Here is a 26,786-nt window from a genome sequence, read left to right on the forward strand (position 1 = left end):
GAAAGTTCATGGGCATGTTAACGGAGTTAGCGAGTTTAATTTTTCTTTTTTTTTTATTTTTTTTATTTTTTTTAATTTTATCCTTTGATATTGGGCTAATTGAGAATTGAGTTTCATGATTAGTATCGTTTTATTTTCTATGAGATTATTATAGTCCTAAAAAAAGTTTCAGTATTGGTTTGACGTTTGATTTTATAATTATTTATTGTTGTTATCATATAGTTTAGAAAAAAATAAGTTATTAATTTCAGTGGAGTCCATTACTCGGTTTGTAAGTTTAATGTTTTGATCCGGATTACCTGATTCACGAGTTTAGCGGGTTTACCTATCAAATCTCGTATTTTTTTTTTTTAGTTTTTGGTCCTTTAATTTTTCCAATTTTTTTTATTCCATTCTTCTTCAATATTGGATTGATTTGATTGGGAAATGGAATTCATGGTTTATCCTTTTTATATTTTTTATAGGGTTATCACAATCTCAAATAAATATTTTTTTAGGATTGGTGCTCGATTTTACAAGTATCTAATTTTATCATAAAATTAAATAAAAATAATTTACAAAAAAAAAGTTATTAAACTCATTGAAGTCACCTAGGTCGTAGGATGATTGAGGTTGATCCAATCTAGCATCGTCTTAATATTAAGAAAATTATCTTAAAGTTTTTTAAGTCATGTTTTAACCGGTCATCCAAGTTGTATTTGAACATATTAAATTAAATAATTCACTAGGTTAGGAATCAGGTTGGCAGGTTTCAAGATCAAACTGTTTGATCGGATTTAATGATATTGCCAAAAAAATCTTCATGTTATTGACATTTTTTTTAAGTTTATAAAAAGAATAGTCTGACCCACAACATAGCACAGACGGATGTATTAGTCAGTTTTATTACTGGTTTGATTAGCGTTTTTCCGATCAAAAACCTTTTTCACAAAAAAAAGTGTGATCGTTTCCGATATGTTTTTTAAATCAAGAAAATTTTTAATTATAAATCAGAAAACCAATGCATATTTTTAATTAAATTAAGAATCATATATATCAATAAATTGTTAATGTTAACCATAAACTAAACTAAAAAATTAAAGATAGATGTAGATTACTATATTTGATCTCATAACACGAGTTATGAACCCGAATGACTTTAATAACTTTGTTTTCTTAAATCAATTCTTTATTTAATTAATGATAATAAAAAAATAGATACACAAAGATAAGCAATTGAATAAAATTTAAGGAAAACAATTATTATGTAGGGTTGAACAAAATGAACACCTACTAATATTAAAAAAAAAATATATTACAATCTTATTAGAAAACCAAGTAAAAATTATATGAAATTTTATTTAAAAATAATAAAAACTTTTTTATTTATTTATTCTAGTTAATCTTAATTTTAATTGAATATCCACTAGGTAAGGCATTTCACTCATATATTTGATCACTCCATTTTAATTAATTTAATTTTAAATAAAAAAAATTAAAGTTAAAAAAAGGTTAAACACCTAGGCCTATGTGGTCAAGTGCACCTGATGCATTAAAATAAAAAGTCATGAGTAAGGGCTTACAAGGCTAGGTCCCCATGCATGACCTTATATTTATATTTCTTATATCGCCAAAAAGGATGGATGACCTTATTTTTTGGAAAAAAAAAAAAACAGATGAGATGTTGCTTGCTTGATTAGTTTTTAACTACCATTGAGGTGGTTGAAAAATCAAGCTGGGGTTTTTTTTACCTGAAAAATTATTCTTAACCTTTTTTCATCTAAAAACACCTAATAAATATTCTTTTCATATCAACCAACCAACTTATCTTCTCAAAACACACCCAAATTGATCGAAAAATACAAAATTAAACCGAAACAATTTCTCTCTCAAACACGATGTGCTTTGTCCAACAAGATGAAGGGTAAAATATATCTTTATAAAACACTTCTCGTCAAATAAAACATGTTGACACCAAGAATGATTTTTTTATCACTAAAATGTGCCCAACCGACACTTTCTCTTTCCCTCATCATTTTCTAGCAAGTTTCTCTCTCCTTTCCAAACACAGAATCTAAAAAATGAACAAAATGAAGTTTTAGATATAAAAAAAGTGGCAAACAACAAGGACCAAAAACAAAATTTGTCAAACTCTCAATGAAAAAAAGAAGTAAAAAAAGTGTTGGACAATCAGCAGCTTTAAAAAAATCATTCTTTGCCTCATTCTCAAATTTTTTCTTTGAAGTTTTTTTCCGATCACTAAAATCATTTTTTTTTTTTTTTGCAAAATCGAGCATCAATCTAATATCAAAAAGTTTTTTTGATATCGTGATAATTATATAGAAAACAAATCGAAATAAATTTTAAATCTCAATTCTAAGATAACACGATGTGCAAGATTGAATTTGAAATAAAAAATAATAATGCTTAAAGTAAAAAAAATAAAAAACACTATTACAATTCAAAACAAATCCTCTCACATGTTACAAAGCCAAAAACCCTCATCTTTTAGATTTCTTATTAATTTTAATGATGTTCCTTTTTTTTATTTTCTTTTAAGCATGGGGGACTAATTAAACATAAGATGAATTTAAAATATAAAAAAACATTGTTACAATATCCTCTCATATATTTGTTGGAAACAAGAACTTAAACAGATCATAAATATTTTAAAAAAGTTCAACATCTATTAAATAATAAAGCAAATAACTATATAAATTAGCTTTACAAAGATTAACATCAAAGCAGAAAAACAACCCACGTTTTAACAAACCTAATTATGTTGTAACAAGCTAAAGATCAAGTCAAAACAAGCAGATACTCTTTAAACAATAAGAATTTATTGAAACAAGCAATAACAACCACCTACAATTCTAACTATATAAAATAGCTTTACAAAGATTAACAATAAAGCAGAAAAACAACCCATGTTTTAACAAACCTAATTATGTGGAAACAAGCTAAAGATCAAGTCAAAACAAGCAGATACTCTTTAAATAATAAGAATTTATTGAAACGAGCAATAACAAACCACCTACAATTCTAACCAAAGCCCAGCAATTCTTCCTTTAAATTGAAAGTAGCTTGCAGTCAATTTATACATGCTTCTAGACAATAACCCAGCATACATTGTTATTTCAAGAATGCATCAAACTTGAGAGGTTTTGTTATCACATCTGCAACTTGATCTTGATTGTTGCATTGCACCATCTCCATGGTTCCTACCTTTGTAATCTTATGAAGAAAATGAAAACAGACGTCTATATGCTTATTGTGTCCATACATTACTGAATTCTTCGCAAGTTTAAAGGCGAGTTACTATCACGATGAACAATTGTAGACATATTTTTCTTTTTTACCAAACATCTCCAAAATCCTTCTTAACCATTCTACCTTACATACGCAAGAGGCTGGCAGCAATGAATTTTTCCTATGTGATAGATAGAGTTACAATTAACTACTTCATTAATGACGACGATATTGCCCTTGAACTTAATAAGAAAACATAACCTGAAGTGTTTTTCTTGTCATCTTGGTCTCTTGCATAATCAATGTCTATGTAAACCAGTAAGTCTCAATTCCTTCTTTTTTTTTTTGTAGAACATCCCAAAATTGATTATTCCTCTTAGAGATCTTAGGACTCTCTTTGTTGTCTGCATATAAAACTTAGTAGGACTACTCATATACCTTCTAATAAGACTTATCACAAACATCAAGTCTGGTTGAGTAGGAGTCAAGTACATGAGACTTCCTACAACTTGTTTGTATAAAATGTTGTCCATTTTGACTCTATCTTCATCTTTAACAATTCACAACTTGAGACAATGAGATTAAGAACTAGATTGCTTTTACTCATTCCAAATCTCTCTAGAACCTTCAAAGCATTTTATTTTTTTTTGCTAATGAATATCCCATCAGATCTTTGCATAATTTTTATACCAAGATAATATCTCATCTTTCCAAGATCAGTCATGTCAAACTCAAGCATAATTGAACTCTTAAATTCAGCAAACATAGATTCATCATTTCCAGTAAAAATGAGATCATCAACATACATGCTCACAATTAGAATTTTACCTTCCTTTGTTGTCTATGTGAATAAGGTATGTTCATAAAGATATTTTTCAAAGCCTTCTATCATGAAATAAGCCTCTATACGACTATACTAAACTTGTGAAGCTTGCTTAAGTTCGTATAAAGCCTTTTTAAGCCTATAAAATTGTTGTTTCTTACCCTTATGCATATAACCTTGAGGTTGCTCAACAAACACTTCCTCGTTAAGCTCTTCATGCAAAAATATTGATTTCACGTCCAATTGGTAAATTGTCCATTGTTTTTTAGCTGCAAGTGCTATTATTAGATGGATCGTATCCAATCATGCCATAGTTGCAAACACCTCTATAAAATATATCCTATATTGCTGAGAATAGCCTTTTTCTACGAGCCTTGCCTTGTACTTGTCTACTTCTTTATTTTCATTAAATTTTGTTTTATATACCCACTTCACTCTAATTTTCTTACATTCTACAAACAACTCCTTAAATTCTTAAGTATCATTCTTTTCTATTGCCTTTGTTTCTGAATCCATGACTTATCTCTATTTTTTTATTTTTCATTGCTTCTTCGAATTAGACTAGATCATTCACCACAAACATGACAAAATAAGCCACGTTGTCATCATCTTCAGAGACACCTTCCCCTATTCCACAATCTTTCATCCAAAACTAGTATCTTTTATTTCTTTCTCCATTTAAATTAGGAGAATTTTTTTCACCTAGTTTTCCTCCTGTGTTATTGTTCAAGTCAGTAGCATCTTCTTCTTTTTCTTCATTTTCAGCATCACCTTCTTTTTCATTTTTAGCGGCACCTTCTTTATTTTTAGCAATTATGATTGCTCCTTTTTCATTATCTTCCCATTCCAAATTAGCTATGATTGCTTCCTTATGTTCCTTATGATGTAGATTCCTTATTGACTCTAAGGAAGATGCAACTTAAACTTTTATTATCTAGTCTTTTACTTTTGCTATTAGGTACACGCACATGAGAGACACACCCAAAAACCTTAAATACTCCACTGATGGCTTAACTCCACTCCAGGCTTCTTTTGGAGTTTGATTCTTAACAACAAAATTTAGGTTTTTATTCAACACAAGTATTGCCCAGTTAACTGATTCTGGCCAGAATGTTTTGGGAATTTTCTTCTTTAGGAGCATGCTTCAAATAAAACAACATTAAGCAAAGAAAACAACATTTTCATTCATCAATCTATAAAAAATGTTAAAACATAAAATAATGCTAAAAAATTAAAAAATGTCATCATACATTGAAAACAGCATGAATGGGCAGGCCACATGAACTCCATTCTTGAGATTTAACAGGATTATACCTTCTCCAAGCTTGCTAGCTATAGGCTACTACTTCCCTTATATTTTCCTTCTTTCTTTCCCTTTCACTTTCTATTCTTTCCAAAGTTTGCTTGACTTTCTGTGTTAAGCTTTTGAACCTTCACAATAGGGTTTTTATAGAGGGTCTTTACTCACGTTTTTCTCTATGTTTTTCTTCCTCTTCTTTCTTTGATTTCAAGGGGTACTTATAGGGTTTTTTTTCTATGTTTTTTGGTGGATTTCCTTAAAAATTAATCAAATCTCAGCTCTTTGATCAAACTGAAAAAGTTCTAACAGCTAACAGCTAGAAGCTCTTATACTAGGCTGGTTTTGCGAATCTGAAATTGTAGTGATGGCTGATTAGGGACAAAATATTAGAGACTTCTATAGAAGAATTGGGATGTAAATGTCCAATTTCATAAAAATAGGGTTGTAGAAGGGATGTTCTTCTTCCATTTGTGAAAAAACTTGTGCCATTTGGAGGTTTAGAACTCCGCAACGAGCTCTTGAAAGGTGTCAACCCAATCATCCAAAACTACTAAGGAAGGAGATGAACAATTGTTGAATGACACGTCGTCTAAATTAAATCCTTAGAAATTAGAGTTTTTAATTTTGAATTTGACAGATTTCATTTTAGTCTTTATTCTTTCAATTGCTTTTGATTGCGCACTTGTAATTGCTTCACAAACTCTTAATTTCATGCAATTTTACTCCTTCCAAACTCAATCATCAACCCCGGAGTTTAGCATCATTTTCATCTTGGTCCCTGGTTTCTAATTTATGCATTTAAACCCTTAATTGACCATCAAACTTTTAATTTTCTTCAATTTGCACCTTGATTTGGTCAATTTCAACCGTTAAAGTCTCGCGCCTGTTACGATTTGGTATTTGACTTTGAATTTCTTCAATCAAACCCTTAATTGGCTATAAAATTTAATGTTTTCACAATTAAACTCATGATTTGACCAATTAAACTTTCCAAAGTCTAATTTCAATTTCTAAACTTTAATTTCTTCCGATTTAACCTAAATTGACTCCAAAAAATTGATTTTCCTTGCAATTAAGTCCTTAATAAAAATAATTAAGCCTTCCAAAATACTCATTGAGTCCTTACTTATCCAAATTTGTATTTCTTTACCCCAAATACAAATATTTTCTCCAAATAGGTCTTTTGTCAATTAAAATTGGACCGTCAATTTTGTCAATATTGTATATTTTGGTCTTTCAACTTTTCGCTTGTCATTTTGGTCATTTACCGCCAACTTGGGCAATCTTTTGAGCTTTCTTCATGTGTATCCTCTTGTATTTTTGGATTTTTTCTATATATTTTTTTCTTTTTTCCTTAATTTTTTTTTATGGGGTCAAAAAAATAAATAACAACAAACATTTTAATCACCATTTCTCTTTCACATGACTTGTTCAAAACATAATATTACCAATTCTAACCTAGAGTTTCCACCCTTCCTCTTAGATCAAAATCGGCTAGCCTTGTAGGTAAGATTTTCTTCTCAACTTTTTCACTTTTCTTCCATCATTTATTTGGATTAAGCCTTTTTATTAACATCTTAACCTATCTATTCAAAGAAACTTTCATTTTTTTATAAATTTTCAAGAATCCTAGAATTACAACATTGGAAGTTTTTTAATTATCCTTTACTAAATATGAAATCAAAGAAGAAAACTAAAGAACACTTTTATCAACAGTTTCAAGTTTAATTTGAAGAGTTCTTTCCAATTTCTTCTTCAATTGCTCTTCCTCTTCATCACCCATACTTGTCTCTCAAACTCCTCTCCTCTAACTAAGCTTTTTAATTTCGACCTAAATGTGTTTCACTCCTCGCAGGCCTATTTACAAGCTTCAATCTAATAATTTTAGAAGGATTTCTCAAATGATTTTAAAGAGAGGCAAAAGTGAAGCCTAAGGTAAAACAATATGTTATAAGACCCCATATAAAATCTCAACCCAATCCAATGGTCGAATTTGAAGATACACTCAATATCATAAAACTAGACAGTAGGTAATTTCATGCCAAAATCTAAATTTCACATAACATATAATTTACTTAAATCATTGTGGGTCTTAGACTAATTCTTTGAAGATTCTTATTCATAATTATCATAAAACTTTCCTCAGAGTTTCTTACCACTTTCAGTCCCAATAACACGATTGGACGCGGGGTTTATACCGAACACAAAAGGTCATGCGTTGAGTTACTTGACATTTCCTTCTATTTTACATATAATCTCACCCAATTTACAAAATTTTCTCCTTCAAATCATTATTTTTTCCTGATCGGGAATTTTTTATGATTTATCGTTAGTTAATATTTCGCATACTATTTTATTACTTTATCTTCTCCAAATTTTAAATTAATCTCCTGAAAATATTCATCATGATTCATAAGATTTTCTCTCTAATTTGTAATTTTTCAATAAATAGTTATCTTGTTTAACCCAGATTTATCTATTTTTGACTAAGGGTTTACAATTAAAATAATCCCTCAATTTCACTAATTCCTCTAATTCAGTTTTTGGTTTTCTAATTTTCAACTATTTACCAATTTCAACTTTTTTCTTTCAATTATAATGGTTCTTGTATTTTGCTTTCTTTTTCAATTTAGTCATTCGCTTTTTTATTTTCAATTACTTAGCAAATTTCAATTATTGAAATGTTTTTTTTTAAATCTTTTTTAGGATATTTTTAAGAGAGGTAAAAAATTAAATTATAATAATTTTCATCCAACCACCACCACCATTACTTCTATCACTCAACCAACACTATCATCTTTACCACCCCACCCCACCCCTACCTTTACAAATACTATAACCACAATCCAATATGACTTAATCATCACTATAAAACATTATTATTATTATTCTACTATAATTGTATTTCTCAACCATTATTTACTAAATATTGCAAGAAAATTTATATAAAATATTTTACGGTGAAACAATAGCCTCTTAGTTCAACATTTTGTTTATTTTAAACTCTGTCCATGTTCTTGTTAGGCTGATCTTGATGTATTATTTGATTAATGACAGTCAAGGTTATAATTCAACATGTCCTCTCAAATTTATGCTTAATATTAAAATTGAAATTAAAAATCCTAGAAAAGAAACTAAGAGATAGAAAATAGAAAGGGAAAAATAGATTTAAAATAGGTAAAACTAAATAAGAGAAGAAGTAATTAAAAAAAATAATCAATATTTTTTTATACCAAGAAATCAATATCAGAGACTAAAAACAAAAAAAACTAGGTCATATTAATTACATTATTGATGTTTAATAGAACAAGTAAATGATAAGCCTCTAAACAAATCACAAGCAAATTAAATTGAAAGAAAGAAAGAAGAATTAAAACTAGGGGAAAAACAAAAGATTAAGATATATTTTAATTTACTAATAAGTTAATAGTTGAGGGACTAATTTGAAATTGGTTCTAAAATTAATTGAAGATGAAACAAGTGAGTTTTTTTTACCAATTAAAATGAATTCTCGTTAACAAACTTGATGAAGGGATTTGATTTAGAATTACTAAAGGAGTAATTCGGGCTTAGAATAGTGTATCGGTCCCAAATGAAACCAACCAATCAGGCTCGACAAATTATTAATTAACATATATTAAAAGGGTATGACTTTTCACTGTAATAGTGAACACTGAAAAGCAAAGTTCTTTTTTAGCTTGGTACTCAATTATTTTTTTAATTTTATTTTTTAAAATTAGATTTATTGTGTATTGAATTTTATAATTTATTTTGTATGAAGTTATTCTGATCTCATAATCCGAGTCACGAGTTTTACGAGTTAACTATGTTGACTCGAGTCATTTTTTTGTTCATTTTTTTTTCAACTTCTTCATTTGAGATTGAGTTGATTGAGAATCGAACTCTATATTGTTTTTCGAATCGCTTTTTATAGAGTTATCACAGTCTTCTGATCTTGGTTTAACAGGTTAACCCGAGTTGACTTTGATTATTTTTTAACTTTTTTTTTAATTTAATCCTTCAAAATTGGGTTGATTGGGAATTGAGATTTATAATTTTTTTATTTACTTTCTATGTGGTTACCGCGGTCTTATGATCTAGGTCGCGGGTTGGTCGGTTGACACAAGTTTTTTATCTTTTTTTAGTTGATTTTTTTATTTCGTCATTTAATATTGGATTGCTTGAGAATTAGGATTCATAATTTATTTTGGTTTGAATTATATGATGTTATTATAGTCTCATAACCCGAGTCACAAGTTTAGTTGGTTGACTATAATGATTTTTTATGTCTTTTTTAATTAATTTTTTTTTAATTTTATTCTTCCACCTTAGTATAATTGATAATTAAATTTCATAAATTGTTTTGACTTGTGTTTTATAGGATTATCTCAGTCTTATAATCTATGTTTGACAGGTTAACTTGAATTAACTTGATTTATTTTTTAGTTAAATTTTATTTTAAATTTTATTTTTCAACATTAAATTAATTAAAAATTAAATTTAATAATTATTTATTTATTTATAAAATTATCATTTTATCTCGTAACATGATAAGCAGCTAAACGGCAGCTAACTCGAAAAATGGAAGGGTCAAATCAATTATAACATGGCGTCGTACGAAAACTCAAAAGATAAGATGGGGAAAGAGGCAAAAGGACAAGGACAGCCCAGCACCAGGTCAGTCAGCAGCGGCCCACAACGCAAGACAGAACTTCTTTAACAAGTAAATAGAACTTATTTAACAAGTAATTTTTTTCCTAACAACACTTTAAAAAGCATAGTTTTGAAATCCAATTAATTTGAGATTAAAAAAATAATAAAAGAAGAAAAAATTTGGTATAACCTGGATAATATGGTGTGACTTGATTGATCCGGTAAGTTGACCCGATAAAATCTGGTCAAGATCTAGTTGTAAACCTGTTGACTTTTATTTTTTTTTTCTAAAATGACGTCATTTTGATTTAAAAAAAGAACTGATCCGACCGACTCGGTGACCCGATCAAAACCCGGAACCCGGGCTTTGGACCGGGCCGGGTCTTAAAACTATGCTTTAAAATGTGTTTTGGTAATATAAAATAGAATTTTAAAAAAAGTTTTTTTAATTAAAAAATTAAATTAATATTTTTTAATTTTCTTAACATTAATATATTAAAAATTATATATTAATTTAATATTTTTTATAATTTAAAAAACATTTAAAAAAAATAGATTGGATCACGTAAACAAACAATTCCTTGACACCGAGTCATATGATACAATGTAGTATAAAAAGGATCCAGAGTCTCTTTGTCGGTCTCGAGGGTCTTCCCAATAAGATATATATATATATATATATATATATATATAAAAGTAGAGTGCTGAGGGTAGTTTTTTGTGAAATAAGCGGGATGAGGAGGGTAATTTGATAATTCCGAGTTCGTGTCCATTAAGAATCTATTTATAATCAACACCTTCGATTTTTCTCTGCAATTTTCACTTGCCTTCTTTCCGCGCCACATACTGCCTGCTGCCGCCCTTATTTCTACAGAGAGAGAGAGAGGGAGAGGTGAAGAACCCAGAGAGAAAGAATCAAGAATTCTGCAAAAGATAAGACGTAAATTTAATTAATTATTAGTGAACTATAATCAAATTAAAATGGAAGATGACACGTGGAGCTTTGGTCTCTCTACTTCTTCTTCAAGGAGCTATCAATCAGTTCTCAAGTCTCTTTCTGGTCAGTTCGAGATTCATTTTTTTTCTCCTCTTATATATATTTGGTAATTTTTTCTGTTCTTGTCTTTTTTTGTAGGGGTTTTTATTTATTGTTAATCCTAAGAAATGGGTTGTTGTTGAAACAGATCTTTGCATTGATTTTGAAGAGATAGAAGAAGAAGATGATGATGATGATTTAAGGACGGAGTATCAGTGCCCTTATTGTACAGATGATTTTGATTTAGTTGAGCTGTGCTTCCATGTTGATGTGGAGCATTATTTAGAAGCCAAGTCTGGGGTATTTTACTTTACCATTTTACTCTGTAATAATAACTTGTCCCTTTGATTTATTGCGTAGCTTCCTTGTATTGCCTGCTTGCTGGGCAACCCTTTAATGCTTTTCATCGCTCTATGTTGATTGCTGGGTAGAACCTTTCGAATCATTAATTGACCATCTTTCTCTTTATAATAGTAAAAGGGGCGGAAAAGTTTGGTATATCTATTGAATGCCTTTTGTAGTTCAGCTTTTATGCGTTTATAATCTGGGCCATGTGCTTTATCAAAGAGTTGTCGGATTTGTTTGATATTGAATCCTATTTGCGTACTATATGCTTTTTTTGTTTTTTGTTTTTTTGTTTTTCTGTAAATAAAAAAACAGAAAGGGTGATTGTAAACAATCATTGGTAAAATGTTAGTAGTTAAATCTTAAGACTTTCTTCTTTGTTTGGGAAGTTTTTTCTTCTTACATACCGTAGGCCAAGTTTTGATGCTATCTTCATTGAAAATGGCATTGTTAGTCAACAGAGGCTCGAGCTTCTTACTAATGCGGAATTTGTTATTCAATTTTCTGCAAATGATTTTGAACATTCTCCTTTGGATTATGATATTGGCTTTCACCCCATTTCTCTCACACTAAACTTGATGTGGGACGTGTATCAACAGGTCTAAATTCAAGAAAAAGTCTAGACATTTCAAATAGCTTTTTTGATGAAAATTTGCACAATTTTTTATGCAATGGGTAGATCGGGTTGAAATTTTCCTAGTGTGTTCTAAATGCTTGGTTCTACAGGGGTTAGCTGGCTAAGCCTTAGCCAATGAAGGTCCTCATTTTCATGTCCAAATTAGGCCTGGAAGAAGATGTTCTGGATTTTTCTTTATTTTCCCAGCTATTTTTGGATTCCTTTCCTAGTGAGGTTACAAAATTTTAATTTGATTTGGTTTTAATTAGCTAGGTCGGTTTAGCCACTATTTAAACAACTTTGTAGCTTATTTCTTGAAACTGTTAAGATTGATTATTCAACAATTTATTAATTTTTTGCTTTAGAGTTCTCTCTACAGTTTAGGGCTGTAAACTTAGGGCTTGAAAAACTATAGTTCTTTCTTTCGCTATACACTATGTCAATTGATATCAGAGTAGGTTAGCTTGTTTGATGGACATAGACGTTAGTAATAACTTCCCACCCCGCATTGAAGGAATGGAAGCCATCTGGGACATTATGAGGGCTTGAGAGACAATGTGGAGAACCCTATCATAAAGATTTGATCGATTGGATCAACTGTCTAAGGGAGGCACAAACAAGTATCGTGATGAGGAGATGGATGTGCTGAGAGACTTTACTTCAGGGTGAACCACCCCGTATCTATTCTTTCAGACCTATATAGGCATCATGACTACATGGAGAGTGCTGTTTATGTTAGGCGATGCACTCAACCTTTTCATAAACGTGTTCTTAATTTTGATGAAATTTCTTTTTTTTAGTGGGGATTTTTCGAAGAAAATATTTGATGGATGGTTATCAGAGTTGTACTTTTTATTGAAGAAAATTCCTAGTTATTAGAAGGGTCAAAGAAGCAAGATTGTGTTCCTCTTGAGGTTGATAGCATTCAAGAGCATATTAACTATGAGAATCATCAAAACAAATCTATGAATACCGAGCATTCTTATGATTCCAAAGAAAAGGAAATATTGATAGATGTTGCTGAGGTGAATGCCTATTATAATGTTGTTTAATCAAAGCAAAGGGGGGAACACAATATCAGCTACTTAAAACAACGGCTTTGTTGCTTATTTTTCAAATAGTTAAGATTGATTTATTAAGAACTTTTCAGTTCAGAGTTTTCTCTATAGTTTATGGTTGTAACTCTAGAGCTTGAAAAACCCTAGTTCTTTCTTTCACTATACGCCGCGTCAAAGCTAATGGATCACGTTTCATTGAATTGCTATTTTATCTTAATTATGTTGAGTTATACCTGAAATGAGAAATTCATCTAGATGAATCTGTTGACAAACCTAAACTGATGCCTATCTCTTTTGTTAAGAGAAAGGCAGGGAGACTTGAGTGAATCTGTTTCTAGCTTGCTAGCATGTGTGAGGTTCACTTAATATGTTTTAATCATAAGTATAATGGGATCTTTGTGCACATGTCATAGCCAGCTTGATATATAATTTTGGAAGTACAATTTGCTTACAATCACTGATATTTGTTTGCAGGTATGCCCTGTTTGTTTCACCAAGGTGGGGGTGGATATGGTTGATCACATAACAACAGAACATCGAACAATTTACAAGATATCCTTTTTTTTTTATTTGGAATTTTTTTTATCTTTTTACTTGATATTTACTTTTGCTTACTGCATCTTGTCCTTTTACTGCCAGTTGAATTGTTTTTAGTTCTTTTATTTAGACTTGAGACCATGTCTGCATCCTTGACTAGAGATTACAGTTTGCAAAAACTGAAACTTCAGAAAGGTGAGTCACATTCGAATTCTACTTTTCTGAAGAAGGAGTTAGAGGATGGATATTGGCAAGCGTTATTTAGTGGATCATCCTCAGTGGTTTCTTCCTCCAATTTAGCACCTGATCCATTGCTTTCATTCCTTTGCAATGTACCCCCTGCTGAGAAGAATGAGAGTGCACAGCCTAGTTTATCAAGTAAAGTGACCGTAGAAGAGAAAAACTCAGATGTGAAACTATTGGAAAGGTTAGGTGTTTGGTTATGCTTTATGACATCATTCACATTTGTGCTAATGTTTGTTCCTATATATATGTTTTGCTGGGAAAAAAAAAATTCAAAGGGCTAGTTCTTGGCAGGGTAAGTAAAAAAAAAAAAAAACAATATAATAGATGGCAGATGGTTGAAAGAATATATAAGGTTAGCTTATATTCCGAAGCCGAAGTGTGGAAAAGAGACCCAAAGCATTTCAATGTTACAAGTGCCAATTATTGATAATTTGTTAGTGAACGATGATGAGAAGAAGGATGGATGCAATGTCATTTTATGAAATATTGGGAGAGCTATATAAGATAGGATAGCACCACTGTCATTATAGTAAGCACTTGGAAATTTCTGGGTGGAAACAACAAAAGAACTCTAGGGAGGTAAATTTTCCTAAATAGGATGGGAAGGAAATATTGACAAAGCGACAATCATGGTAAACAAGAAAGCCCTACATTTGATTCCAAGCTCACTGGAACCTTGAAGTTCCTGTGGTTTGATTTATTGTCTTAATGTGGGGATTCATACTAGTATGATTATGATTCTGCGAAGGTTTTCATTTTAATACCGCTACTTGATTGTTTTCTTGCCGTACCAACTCTGATAGTATTTTTATTATTGCAGGAATGATCACCTATCACCTTTGTCAGATGAGGAACACATGGAGAAGGCAAGGAGAAGTGAGTTCGTACAGGGACTGTTATTGTCCACTATATTTGATGATGGACAATGAATGAAACACAATATTAGCGTTGTTGGTTGTCAACTTGAGATTAAAACAAAAAGGTCTTAATTGTGAATGCTATGTTGAATATACCCTGTCTAATAGAGCTAGATTAGATGCAGCTCTGAATTGTATCCCGCAATTGTATGTAATCCATGAGGCCATATCGGAGCCAGAATTTCAAAGCTCCTGTGCTTAATGGAAATTTAGCGTTATTCTTGTAGCAAAATCTCAAATCCCAATCAAATTCCTATTGTGTACACTTTGCCTGTATGGGAAAATCTTGTTTTGAGGATCCTGGTGGTGATTCTGCCACTAATAATGGGGTTTTAATTGCTGGTTATGGTTCTTCAATGCATGGCTCTATGGTGCTTATGACTCGCTCACAAATCGACCTGAATTATCTCACCCCGCTTGGATGGCCTCATCAACAATAAAGATACTTGATGTATATGTTCTCCTGTTAGGTGAGAAGGCACGCAGTGGTCCATTTCTTTAATACTGGTTTTTATTGAACAGGCTAGATACTCGATCCTTCGTGCTTTATAATAGAAAGAGGATATTAGGAAGAAGCTAAAAGTATAGTGAAGGAGCACGTACCTTTAGGATGGAGGAAGTACCTTTAAGATTGGGACTCTGACCCATATGAGAAAAAGGACCATACTCAAAAGAACAGACTGAAAAGTAACACTTGAGCCGGTAACGGAGAGCTTCCAAGCACTGAAAGACTTGAGCCGGTAACGGGTTAGCTGCATTCGCCGAGTCCACTGGTGAGGGGTGGAGACTCCTTTTTCCTGTGAACTGCGGCCACAATACCTTCCACTTTCAAACTTCATAATGCTCAGGTGTTTTTTTGTTCCCCCAGAAAATGAGTCAGTGGAAACGACACTAACAAGTTGTGTTTAAGAATAGAAAAGTTCGCTTCATGTAATACTGTCATTCATATCCCAATCTATCACAGAATCAAATGGATATATTTTTTAGTTCTCTGAATTTACGTCATTACATTCCGAACTGTTCTATTTTCAAGGGGGAAAGTTCTCAAAAATCCACTAAATTTACATTAGCCGTGGCGAGCATGTAAACCTACGTAGCCTAGTAAAAAATAACTTGATCCAAATATGGCCAGCTAAAGAATGAAGTGTAAACTTCAAAGATCACCTACGACTCTGGGCGAAGCTTCCTCAATAGCCATTTCTTTCGCAATTTAACATCCAGTGCCATAAACGTCTTCGCTTTCAATTCATCCTCTAATAAATCACAGGCATCTAATACAAGGTCTTCGTCCATTTCAGGCAATGATTGGATAGCTTCAATTACTTTCTCTATAGAGTTGGAGTTTGAGTTTTCATCCTTCCTTTTATCTGATAAAGATGAGACTGCAGTTGCCATCTCACGAAGGGCACTAGCCATGCCATCCTCATCACCACGGGGCTTTTTGGGGGGAGCAGAATTTGAATGGTTTTCTAATCGACGTTTGTTCTTCTGTGTAGGTGCACTGGATTTTGAAGCTGTATGAGCAGGGTCCGAGATACCACCAACTTCATCTCCACTGGAATTTGATGCAGCTGGCGACTGAGAGCTCTGTGGCATTCCACAAGACTTGGCAATCTTGAAATCATTTTGCAGCTCTGCATATTGAGCAGAGAAGCAGTCTCTCTCATCACTGTCTTGATCACTGCATATCGTACACAAATCTTTATAATATGGGATAGGCCGGGTCATGAACTGCCGTGCATCTGTATGCGTCTGCATTTTATCATATCAAAGGCTTTTATAATATTCTTGCTTCAATGCCATACATAATCATCAGCAGTTACCATTTGACGAGCATCAAAGGCTTTTATACAGCTGCTATTCAATTTAACAAGCATCAGTTGGTTATGGGTTCCAGATACAGTAAATAGACACGTACCTTGATATAGTCTTGCCAAACATAATCATCAGCAGTTACCATTTGACGAGCATCATCCCAAGTAAACCCATCTAATTCAAGGAGATTCTTTATAACATTATGCTGTCTTCTCAGAGTTTTGAAGCGATTTTTCAAAACATCCACGTCATAGTTAAAGCCAAACCTAGCATTGAAAGATGCAATCATGTCCATCCATGCTTGTTTCCGGAATACACCATCAATCTGATTTCCTTTCTGCCATTGTTCAAGCATAAGGTCAATGAAATAGCGGTCCATTGGTGGTTGCCAATATGTCCGAGTGCGGTTGCTTGCCATGCTTCCTGTGATATTTGGTGCAGCCTCTTGCACATCATCCCCTACCCCTTTTGTCACAGAGTCATCCACTACTTCTGAAACACATATTCTGTAATCTTCATCAATTGTGATTTCTTGAAGAATTTCAGCAACTCCCTCACTACCAATATTTGGCTGGGTGGTTGTGACTTCTTCATTCTCAGAAGGTAGTGGCAAAGGCAGTGACTCTGGCACATTGTCACCTGGTAACCAACCATCAAGAGACAGTGACGGATTTTAAAACTAAATCCTTGAGTCCTTGTGATGCAGACATATTACTGTCAAAGACAGCATCAAAGTTAGATTCTTTACCTTTTTTCTCAACGGTTGGATCTCCATATATTAAGCACAAATCACTATAATATGGTATAGTTTTTATTCTGAATGCACGTGCATCTGGATGTATCTGCAACTATAACACATGAGATTTCAAGTATATAATAATTCTTTTCAATTTAGCAGAAGTGAGAAGCTTTTCACCTTAATATATTCATCCCAATCATTATTATCAGCCGTCACCATTTGTCGATTCTCATCCCAGCTGAAGCCCTTATATTCAAGGAGCTTCTTGACAGCCTTATACAAATTCCTCAGTGTTTTGTGCCGATTTTTCAAAACATCCTTTTCACATTGGAATTTGAATTTTGCATTGAACAAGTAGGTCATATGCTTCCATGCTTTTTTGCTAAATAGATGATCATCAAACTTGTTTCCATTGCTGACCTGCTCTAGTAGAAGGTCAATAAAATAGCGATCCATTTCAGGGGTCCAAATTGTCCGGAGACGATCATTACCATTTCTGGCTTGCATGCCCATTTCAGCATTCCAAACTGCCCTGCTTATTAAAAAGTTATTAATTAATAGTTAATGCAGAGACAGTCTCTTATTTCCAGTCACATTCCTCTAAATATACTACCAAGCACAACACAATAAAGCCATTCTGTTTTCCATGTCAACCTAAACATCCTCAATGTTTGATTCTTAGGTTATTCAAATGATAATCGATGCCCTCAAATTGATGAACAAGTGCTATTGATTATAATGCACGAACATGAAGATGGTTATGGCACAATGCTGTTGCTGTTCACTTAATGATACCAATTTTTCTTAAAGTAGAGGGGGAGGGGGGACAGGAAAAAAAATTGATATAATAGTAACTGTTGCATTTTTATGTAACAAATCCTAGGGCTGTGGAATTGTTATAGAGAAGTTTTAAGAAAAAGGGAGAAAAACAGGAGGGGTGAAAGAACAGAGAGGATATACGGAAAACAAAACTTAGTAATTTTCATTCACTGATTCTTTATATTGAGAAACCGTATATAAATGCACTAAAGACTTGATTCCAAAGTTTGAGAATAGAAACTTTGAACACGCTCTACGCCAGATGTTTCCACCCCATCACTAGGATTGGTATATTAATTCCTATAGTTAAATAGGTTATAATGCCCCCTTGCTTCATTTGATCCTTGTTCTCAAGGATCATAGGTTGGGAACTTGAAATGGGGTAAATGTGATAGCAAATAAAGCAAGTTGAAGGCCTCTTTGCTTACTTGTCATCTTCATTATGTAGCTTGCCATCGTGTATCTACTGTCAGTTTAGGTCCTTAGAATGTGAGGTTGTCCTTAACAAACTTTCACCTTTGCTTTTACAAAGATTTATTTCAGGCCCAAAATTCCCCACCAGGATTTAAACAGGAGGACAGTTAGATCATAAAATGTAAAAAGTCTATAAACTTCAGGCCAAACTTCGAGGACAGCAGAAGCGCCAACAAAAACTACACAGAATGTTTCATGGGCATCGTCCTAAGACCCAAATGCTGGAATTGGAAACTCTAGCTTAAAGCTTTGAACACGCTACCAAAATAATCCCGATCAATAGTGCAAGCAGAGCCATAACATAGCTCTTGTAATGAGGGGGGGGGGGGGGGGGGGGAAGACATTTTGAAGATGTGGTCTCTTCCCTGTCAAGTGGTCCTTAAAACAGGTCTGCAAACTTCCAATGCCATACACCATGAACTGATTCAAGAGTTGCACTTGCACCACCATAATCACACTTACACCATGAACTGATTCAAGAATTGCACTTGCTCCGCCATAATCACACTCCATTTGCATACTATTATCAAACTATAGTAATGTTAGCCATATTCTTCATATGCAAAAGGCACATATTCCATTAATTCTCACAAGCAAGGGCTTAGTATTCATAATCCAACTAACATGGTAAAACAAAATGCAACTCCTCTTAGACTTGTAATCAAAACCCCACACCACTCCAAACCACTCAGTGGGTTTTTGTTCAGGGAGGAGGCCATTAGGTGCCATCTGTTAGTTACATTCAGGCTAATCATACTGCCACGACAGATTGCAAAATCACCAAGACCAGTCACCTGGTACTTCATCTGTTCGTTCTAAGTTTATAGGCTCAAATGTATAGAACCAAGTATTTAGTTTGTGTATGTACAGATGGTTTCTGTTACGACTCAGTGAAAGAAAATTACGAAATTTCCTTATCGTTTTCGATCTATCTTCTTTCTCTTTTCCTCTTCATCTTACTTAACCTGTGACAGCCCTAAAACCCTAGGACCATCTTCAACTATTAAGTGATATTTGAATCAAACAGAGACAGATACAGAAGCAATAACTGTAGGGGGAGAAGGTAGGAGCAGAGAGCGCCGATAAAATACTATATATATAATCTAACAGAGCATGAGTTAGAGAGAAGGAACTAGTCAAAACGCACCTGGGACGGGGAGATGTCGTGTAGGGACGGATCTAGGTCAGGGGTTTCTGCAAGATAAATCAGGGATAGGGCTTTTCATGGATAAGGGGGAAATTGAAATAGCGTTCCCGTTGGAATGCAATGATAACCTAGATAGGGTTATCACGATTTTGACAAGCATATCACAATCCAATCAGGAAAATTAATATTCTTATTTATTTTATCTTATCATTTAATAATTTAATTAACTATCTCATAATTATGCTATTTATTATATAATCGCAGCTTACATTATTGTCTTTAGAGGAAAAATAATTATTATTTACTTAGTACCAAATTACTGATCACTAACTATTAAACAGATTCGATTAATACATCATAAAAAACTTCTTCCCTTTTGTAATTTAGATAATTGCTCTGTAATTATGATATTTATATACAATTATGTATAATTTCAATAAAAAAAATTATTTTTACATCATAGAAAAAAAGAAAATATTTAAGCATGAATTAATATGTATTTATTTATACTTATTGCATCTTAAACACTATCTTATTATTTTATAAATTTAAAAACATTATAATTATACTTTCTTGAAATGTTCAGGGGAGATATTTATTAAAATTATATTCTTATTTCCAATTTGTATTTTCATTTTTCATCTCATCACAGTTATCGCACCATCTCATGATACATATATTATTGATTATCAAATAAAATCTTATATCGTGTTGGTCTAGCAGTTAAGGTATTGTTATATCCTTATAAGGGTAAGAATACAAGTTTGATCCCCATGAAACACACTTGTTGGGAGGAGCAGCTACAAACCCCAAATAAGACTAGTTTTATTCTTTAAAATTGATATAAGAATACTCGGGTAAGAAAAAAAAAACAAAACAAAACCTTCTGACACATATTAATAAATTGGTCTAAAAAATCTAATGAAAAACCCACAAATGAGAAATGGGTTGAATTTTTTTATACATTATAATTGAAAATAAATTTTCTAATTTTTCTCGAGATATTTGATAAAACTTGGATTTGTTTTATAATAATTATAATTATAATTATAAAAAAAACTAAAACATGTGGGATGCGAGCTACTGTAACTTTCTTCACAAAATATTTTTTAAAAAAATCTAAATTTTTATTGGTTAATTTACAAATTAATTCGAAAATATGAAAAGGCAGGTAGTCAAGTGTGACTATTAAAACCATAGTTTTAAAACTCGGCCCGGTTCGACGGGTCGACCCGAGACCCGGCCGACCCGGGACTGGAACCGGGCCAGGTTGAATAAAAAACAGGGGAAGAAAAACCCGGTGTGACCCGGCTGACTCGGCGACCTGGAAAGACCCAGTCAAAAACCAGGTTACAACCCGTTGACTTTTTTTTTTTTACTAAAACGACGTCTTTTTAATTTTTTTTTTTTAAAAGAATTGACTAGGGCAACCCAATGATCCGGTCAAAACCCGGAACCCGGGTCTTGAACCGGGTCTAAAAACTATGATTAAAACATATAATACGTTAAGCAGGATTTCAGGTTGTTAATTATGCAATAATTAAATAATGCAAGTTATGAGGATGAAATTGAAACACTGGTGGTTATAAAACAAATTAAATAATCAACGTGACACCATCATGTTTGGTTGGAAAATTTCATCCATGTCCTTTACTGAATATTTTCAGCCTTGAAAGGTCAAACTTGGCATAACGCCATTCTAATACGATTATCAAGCGCCGTGTATCACTTGGACACTGAAGATTGCACTAATATTCTTTAATAATAATAATAATAATAAAAGAGAACAAATATTTGCCAGCAGCGGATAAACGTAAACCAGTTTGGTTTTGCTGCAAACTGGCAATAAGTAAAAACTAAACTATTTTAATGTGTTTGGAATTGAGTTTTAGCTTATTTTAAAAAAAAAAATTGAATTTGTTTTTAGTGTTTTTGAATTATTTTGATGTACTAATATAAAAAATGAGTTTAAAAAAATAATAAAAAATTATTATAATGTATTTTTAAGTAAAAAAGCACTTTGAAAAGCAATTTTTACCACACTCTCAAACATCTATTGATGATGACTAGACTACGATAATTTCTTTGAGTTTTTGTTTTATTTTTTAGCATAGTAAAGTTTTTTGATAAAATAACACAATGTAGAAAAAATTTGGAGATCTAACACAGTTTTACGAGTCGCGGATGGCAATTACAACTCTCATGTCATAGTTGTCATTTACAACTCTTATTTTATATTTTTCATCTGCGACACGCGAATCGCAAATGACATCTATGACTTCACCTGAGATTTAAACTCTGAGACTCTTTCTTCTATTTTTTCTCCTTTTTTCCTCCTCTCTCTCTCTCCCCCTACAACTACCATCCTTCCCCTCTCACAAAATTCAACGACCTTCCTCTCTCTCTCTCTCTCCCCCTACCGCCAAAAACACCCACAGCAGCACTACATCACCCATCTCTTTCTCTGTGTGTACTTCCAGATTGTAAGCCATCTCTCTCACTCTCTAGCTCGGCTTATCAATTTTTTAGCCAAAACATCTATCACTAGTCACCATCACCACTCACATTCTATATTTAGAGGTATATCGAACATTTTTCCTCTATCAATTTAATGTAGTTTATGCTAATATGTGCTAATTTGATTTTATAGAATGTTAAGGTTTTGAATTAAAGATTAGGTTAATTAGATCTAATTTGAGTTGATAATTATGTTATTTGGTAAAATAATCAATAATTTTGGGTTGTTGTTCATTGTGAATCAATAAAATTATTTTGGAAGAGTTAGTGTTGATTTAGGTTAAATTATGGATAATACCGAATTACATATAAAATAATAAAATTAGCTATAAAATACATGAATTTGATTGATAATTTTGTTATGATAGCAAAATTTGATGAATGTAGGTGTTTACCAATTAATTTGATGAATTTAGGTTTTATTTGATTATATTATCGTCATAACTTTATTGATAAATTATGCATTTTGATTAACCCCAATATATTAATAAATTAAAATTGTATTTTGTTATGTTGTTTGACAAAATATCTTGTAATTTAAGAATATTATGCTTCTATGATGGTATCATTGTCAATACTGAAAATGATATCACTTATAATGGAAGAAGCCATGAATTCCTAACGGCTACATTAGACATGTCCCTTAACAATTTATCTAGAATGTTTTGTGATTGATCTGGTTGGAATATGTTTGAAATAAAAGTTAAAATTACTTGGAGGATGTTGCAAACTTGGGCCAATCAAGCTCGTTATATCGATGTACCAATATTTAGTGATGAGAGTGTGAATTCAATGTTTGGATTTGTAGGGATTAATATGTTGGAGTTATACTTAAATAGTAGATCTAGACGATGAAACTCTTTTAGTATGGAGTTGACTCGGGTTTCAAATTACCCTTAGAGAACCACACGGGCATCATAAGCAGCTAGTCCATTTAGGTTAGGTGGTAATACAAGTAAACAAATATTGGTGTAGGAAGTTGTTAATACGAAACCTCAGTTGAGTATGACATTTACTTCATATTGCTATGGAAAATCTGAACCAAGTGATGACAAAGATGACTGTCACATTGATAAAGTTGAGGTTGAGGAGGAAGATGGAGAAGATGGGGAAGATAGGGATGTTGAGTTAGCTGAGCCTGTCAATCAATACATGGCTTCTCCTATTCATAAATTTGAGGTTATGAGTATGGATGATTAATACGGATGTAATGACTGGGCTAATAATCATTGGTATTTGGGCTTATTAGTTAATGAATTGAAGGTTGGGAAAAAATTTAGAGACAAGTCTGAATGTATTAATACGGTAAAGCAATGGCATATAAAAAATTTATTGCAGTACAGGGTTCATCATTCAACTAAAACTTATGTTCAATTGCATTGTGTTAAAGGACCAGTTTGTAGATGGTATTTACATGGGGGATATCACCAAAGGTTTAATTCATAAGAAGTTTCAAAATTGAAAGGGTCACACACATATCAAAACTCTCTCGTTTTGCAACGCTATTGTCAGGTTGACTCAGATCTAATTGTTGAAGTGATGTTGACAATTGTTATCACACGTGTACAACATCACGGTGATCATCCTTCTAGATTGGGGTTATCGAGGTAGATGTGAGTGGAAAGGATAAAGAATTATTATCCTTTATCAGTAAAAAAAGAAGGGAAAAAGGAGTCGCCACTTAGTATTATGATCATTAGAAAACCTAATGGTCTACGATAGTCTGGGTAAGAGGACTGGTTGTGCAAAGAAAAAATATATCAACCCCAATGCACCCTACCTATGGTCTACTTTGTTGTTTGTTCTAAATCGTGTTTCTATTTATTAATATATCTAAGGTTCGAGAAAAGTCCTCCTCAGTAAGGAGATCCTTATCTCATCAGGTAAAAACCTAATCATTCTAAAGTTCAAAATAATTCATTCAAGGTTTAAGAAAAGTTCTCCTCAGTAATGAGATTCTTATCTTATCGAGTCAAAACTTAACTATTCTAAAGGGAAATAAAAAGGTTTTTATTTGAAATTTTGGTCAAATTCTAATGGATAATCACAAACTTTTAATTTTTTTCGCATAAGAAAACAAACATGAAAATTTCAAAATCTATTCGTTTGCATGAAAACAAAGCATATTTTTTTTGTATTTTTGAAATGAGGGAATTTTTTAAATCTTTTTGCATTTTTTTTGGGAATTTCAGAGAAAAACATGTATTTTTTAATATTGGGTCCACATCTCACAATATAAGTCTATGGCCCAATATTAAACAAAATCATTGGAAAAATATATGAGGGACCCACAAATAAATTCAGAAGAATCCCTAAATGTTTTTAAAAAATTTTGAAATTAAAAAATTTTACGGATCTTTTTTGCTAGATATTAAAATGAAGATAAGTTAAAAACTAATAGAAAGGCATAGATAGTGTTTAGATATGCTGGTGCGGCTGCGGTTGAAATTAAAATCAGTTTGTGAAAAGCAATTACGCATTGCTTTTCATGCGTTTTCTCCTCTCTCTCACCACCGACACTTTCCCATTACTTTCCCAACGGTCCTTACCCTTCCAAAACTGTTCACAAAACGGTTGCAGATCAATGTTACCATTGATCTAACTTCCATTTTCTACCTTCCCCATACTGTTCCTTTATGCGTTTTCTCCTCTCTCTCACCACCGACACTTTCCCATTACACGGTCCTCTACCCTCCCAAAATTTTTCTGTTATGGTTGCAGATCAATGTTACCATTGATCTAACTCTCATTTTCTACCTTCCCCAGACTGTTCCCCTTTCTCGTCTCTTGCTACAACAACCCCGTTTCAAAATTTTGCAAAAACAACCACGTATAGGACGACACCAGTTCGAGAGCAAGCTTTCCCCCCTCTGTCCCTTCTTCTTTCCAAACGAAGATTGAAAACCCAAACCTTAACCGATCTGTCCCTCTATTGTTACCATTACAGAAAAACGCAACAGATTCGTGCTGGGAAAGGTCACACGAGCGAGAGACTCGTAAGTACCTGCCTTATCTTCGTCAATTTTGTTTAAAATTTAGCTCAAAATCTCATTTCTGTTCTGGGTCTCCATTGTTTCGGTTTGCAGAACAAAGCTGCAGAATCGTGCTGGGAAAACACCTAAAAGAGAGAGACTGAGGTAAGTTCCTGTATTATCTCCATCTTTAATTTTTTTTAGCTTAAAAGTTGCATGTCTGTGCTGCTGCATGATCGATTTACTGTGTGTTCTTCAATTGTTGAATTGAGCTACAAATTTCATTGTTGTTGCTGCTTGTCTTCTGTTTACTGTGCCTTCGTCAATTTTTTTAATTGAGCAAATTTCATTGCTTTTCTGTACTGCTTCATGACCCGTACTATGTGTTCTTCAATATTTTTTACTTGAGCTAAAACCTGCATTTCTGTGCTACTTCATGGTCTGTGTACTGTGCGTAATCATGTGTTGTTCTTCGTTGAAATCTGGTTTGGTTTTAGATGTCTACTAGCTTACAGTGCTGCTGCTTGATTAAAATTTGTTTACTGGAAACAATGTGATGCTTACAAATTAATATTTATGTGTTGTTCTTCATGGTCTGATATGTTCACTGTGCACATTGATGTTGTTTTTGCTTGATAAACCGTAGAGTTCTTTACTGTGCGTGTGTTTATAGAAAATCCTAAGGAGTGACCTGTTAGCATGTCGTGTAGGATTACTTTGATTTCTACTTTTGAAGGAAATCAGAACTTCGATTTTGCATTTGTGTGTTTGCATGTTGCGAAAGAAAGCTGTGTTACTTTGAATCTAGAAATAAATTCTTGACTTTTTGTTTTTTTTTCCTATGTTTTCTGAGCATCCAAACAGCTATGATGACAATGACGTTTTGCTTGATAATTGAAATAATATCATGGTTGAAACTGAGTTTTCTGAACAGTTGAAAATTAATGAGTTTCAATTAGTTTTCATTACAAATTGCAAGTCCTTCTGGTTTACTTGGAAGTAACGGGAACATTCTCATTCAAATTAAATGCATGGTCAATGTTTGTTGCTAACCACACAGCTTTTGTAAACGCAGAACATTGATTGTTTTTGTATTGGTTGAGTCCACAGTTATATATGTGCCACAATGTAATTGATATCATTGATTGATTTTAAACTTTTGTTAAATGTGTTAAAAGATATTATGAAGGTCTTGAATCTTTTGATAAGGCTACTTGGACAAAGAAAATGTTGCATATATTTTGTGATATATGCATTAAGGCTATTGATATAGGAATGAGACCTAATACTCATTTTGATAAAACGAGGTGAAAATTTCTTATAACATCATTCAAAGAACAAACTGGCCATGCATTCACTAAAACACAATTGAAAAACAAATGGGATGGATGCAAAAAGGATTGGAGGATATGGAATAAGTTGGTTTCTGAAACTGGTGTTGGCTGGAATAGTGAATTAGGAACAATTTCAGCTAGCGACGAGTGGTGGAAACAAAAAATTCAGGTAAATTCCTCGTCATCCTAACAATTTCTTTTATTGTTGTC

At 32.5% G+C, this 26,786-nt stretch overlaps 2 protein-coding genes across 2 annotated transcripts; one reads left to right on the plus strand and one right to left on the minus strand.

Moving 5' to 3' along the window:
• Positions 1-10,754: 10,754 nt before the first annotated feature.
• Positions 10,755-15,116, plus strand: LOC7478855 (protein DEHYDRATION-INDUCED 19 homolog 6). The gene is made up of 5 exons (XM_024595501.2): positions 10,755-11,064; positions 11,189-11,340; positions 13,534-13,611; positions 13,764-14,023; positions 14,663-15,116. Exons 1-5 carry the CDS (start codon positions 10,986-10,988, stop codon positions 14,769-14,771), a joined length of 678 nt encoding a protein of 225 aa, XP_024451269.1. The 5' UTR covers positions 10,755-10,985; the 3' UTR covers positions 14,772-15,116.
• Positions 15,117-15,715: 599 nt separating this feature from the next.
• Positions 15,716-19,915, minus strand: LOC7460429 (L10-interacting MYB domain-containing protein). Its single transcript, XM_024595499.2, has 5 exons — positions 19,754-19,915; positions 17,491-17,845; positions 17,323-17,416; positions 16,678-17,213; positions 15,716-16,511 (listed from the first exon to the last, which is right to left on the minus strand). Exons 2-5 carry the CDS (start codon positions 17,824-17,826, stop codon positions 15,924-15,926), a joined length of 1,554 nt encoding a protein of 517 aa, XP_024451267.1. The 5' UTR covers positions 17,827-17,845; positions 19,754-19,915; the 3' UTR covers positions 15,716-15,923.
• Between the last annotated feature and the right edge of the window lie 6,871 nt (positions 19,916-26,786).

This window comes from Populus trichocarpa, chromosome 2 (genome assembly GCF_000002775.5).
Source record: "Populus trichocarpa isolate Nisqually-1 chromosome 2, P.trichocarpa_v4.1, whole genome shotgun sequence".
Classification (NCBI taxonomy): Eukaryota; Viridiplantae; Streptophyta; class Magnoliopsida; order Malpighiales; family Salicaceae; genus Populus; species Populus trichocarpa.

Excerpts from the sequence above, each read along its gene's own strand:
- LOC7478855 (XM_024595501.2), top strand. The coding sequence starts at position 10,986 with ATGGAAGATGACACGTGGAGCTTTGGTCTCTCTACTTCTTCTTCAAGG. Across the intron at positions 11,065-11,188 it reads AGTTCTCAAGTCTCTTTCTG|ATCTTTGCATTGATTTTGAA; the intron begins GTCAGTTCGAGA and ends TTGTTGAAACAG. Across the intron at positions 13,612-13,763 it reads AACATCGAACAATTTACAAG|AGTTTGCAAAAACTGAAACT; the intron begins ATATCCTTTTTT and ends ACTAGAGATTAC.
- LOC7460429 (XM_024595499.2), bottom strand. The coding sequence starts at position 17,826 with ATGGGCATGCAAGCCAGAAATGGTAATGATCGTCTCCGGACAATTTGG. Across the intron at positions 17,417-17,490 it reads ATTGGGATGAATATATTAAG|ATACATCCAGATGCACGTGC; the intron begins GTGAAAAGCTTC and ends TTATAGTTGCAG. Across the intron at positions 17,214-17,322 it reads TCCAACCGTTGAGAAAAAAG|GTGACAATGTGCCAGAGTCA; the intron begins GTAAAGAATCTA and ends GTTGGTTACCAG.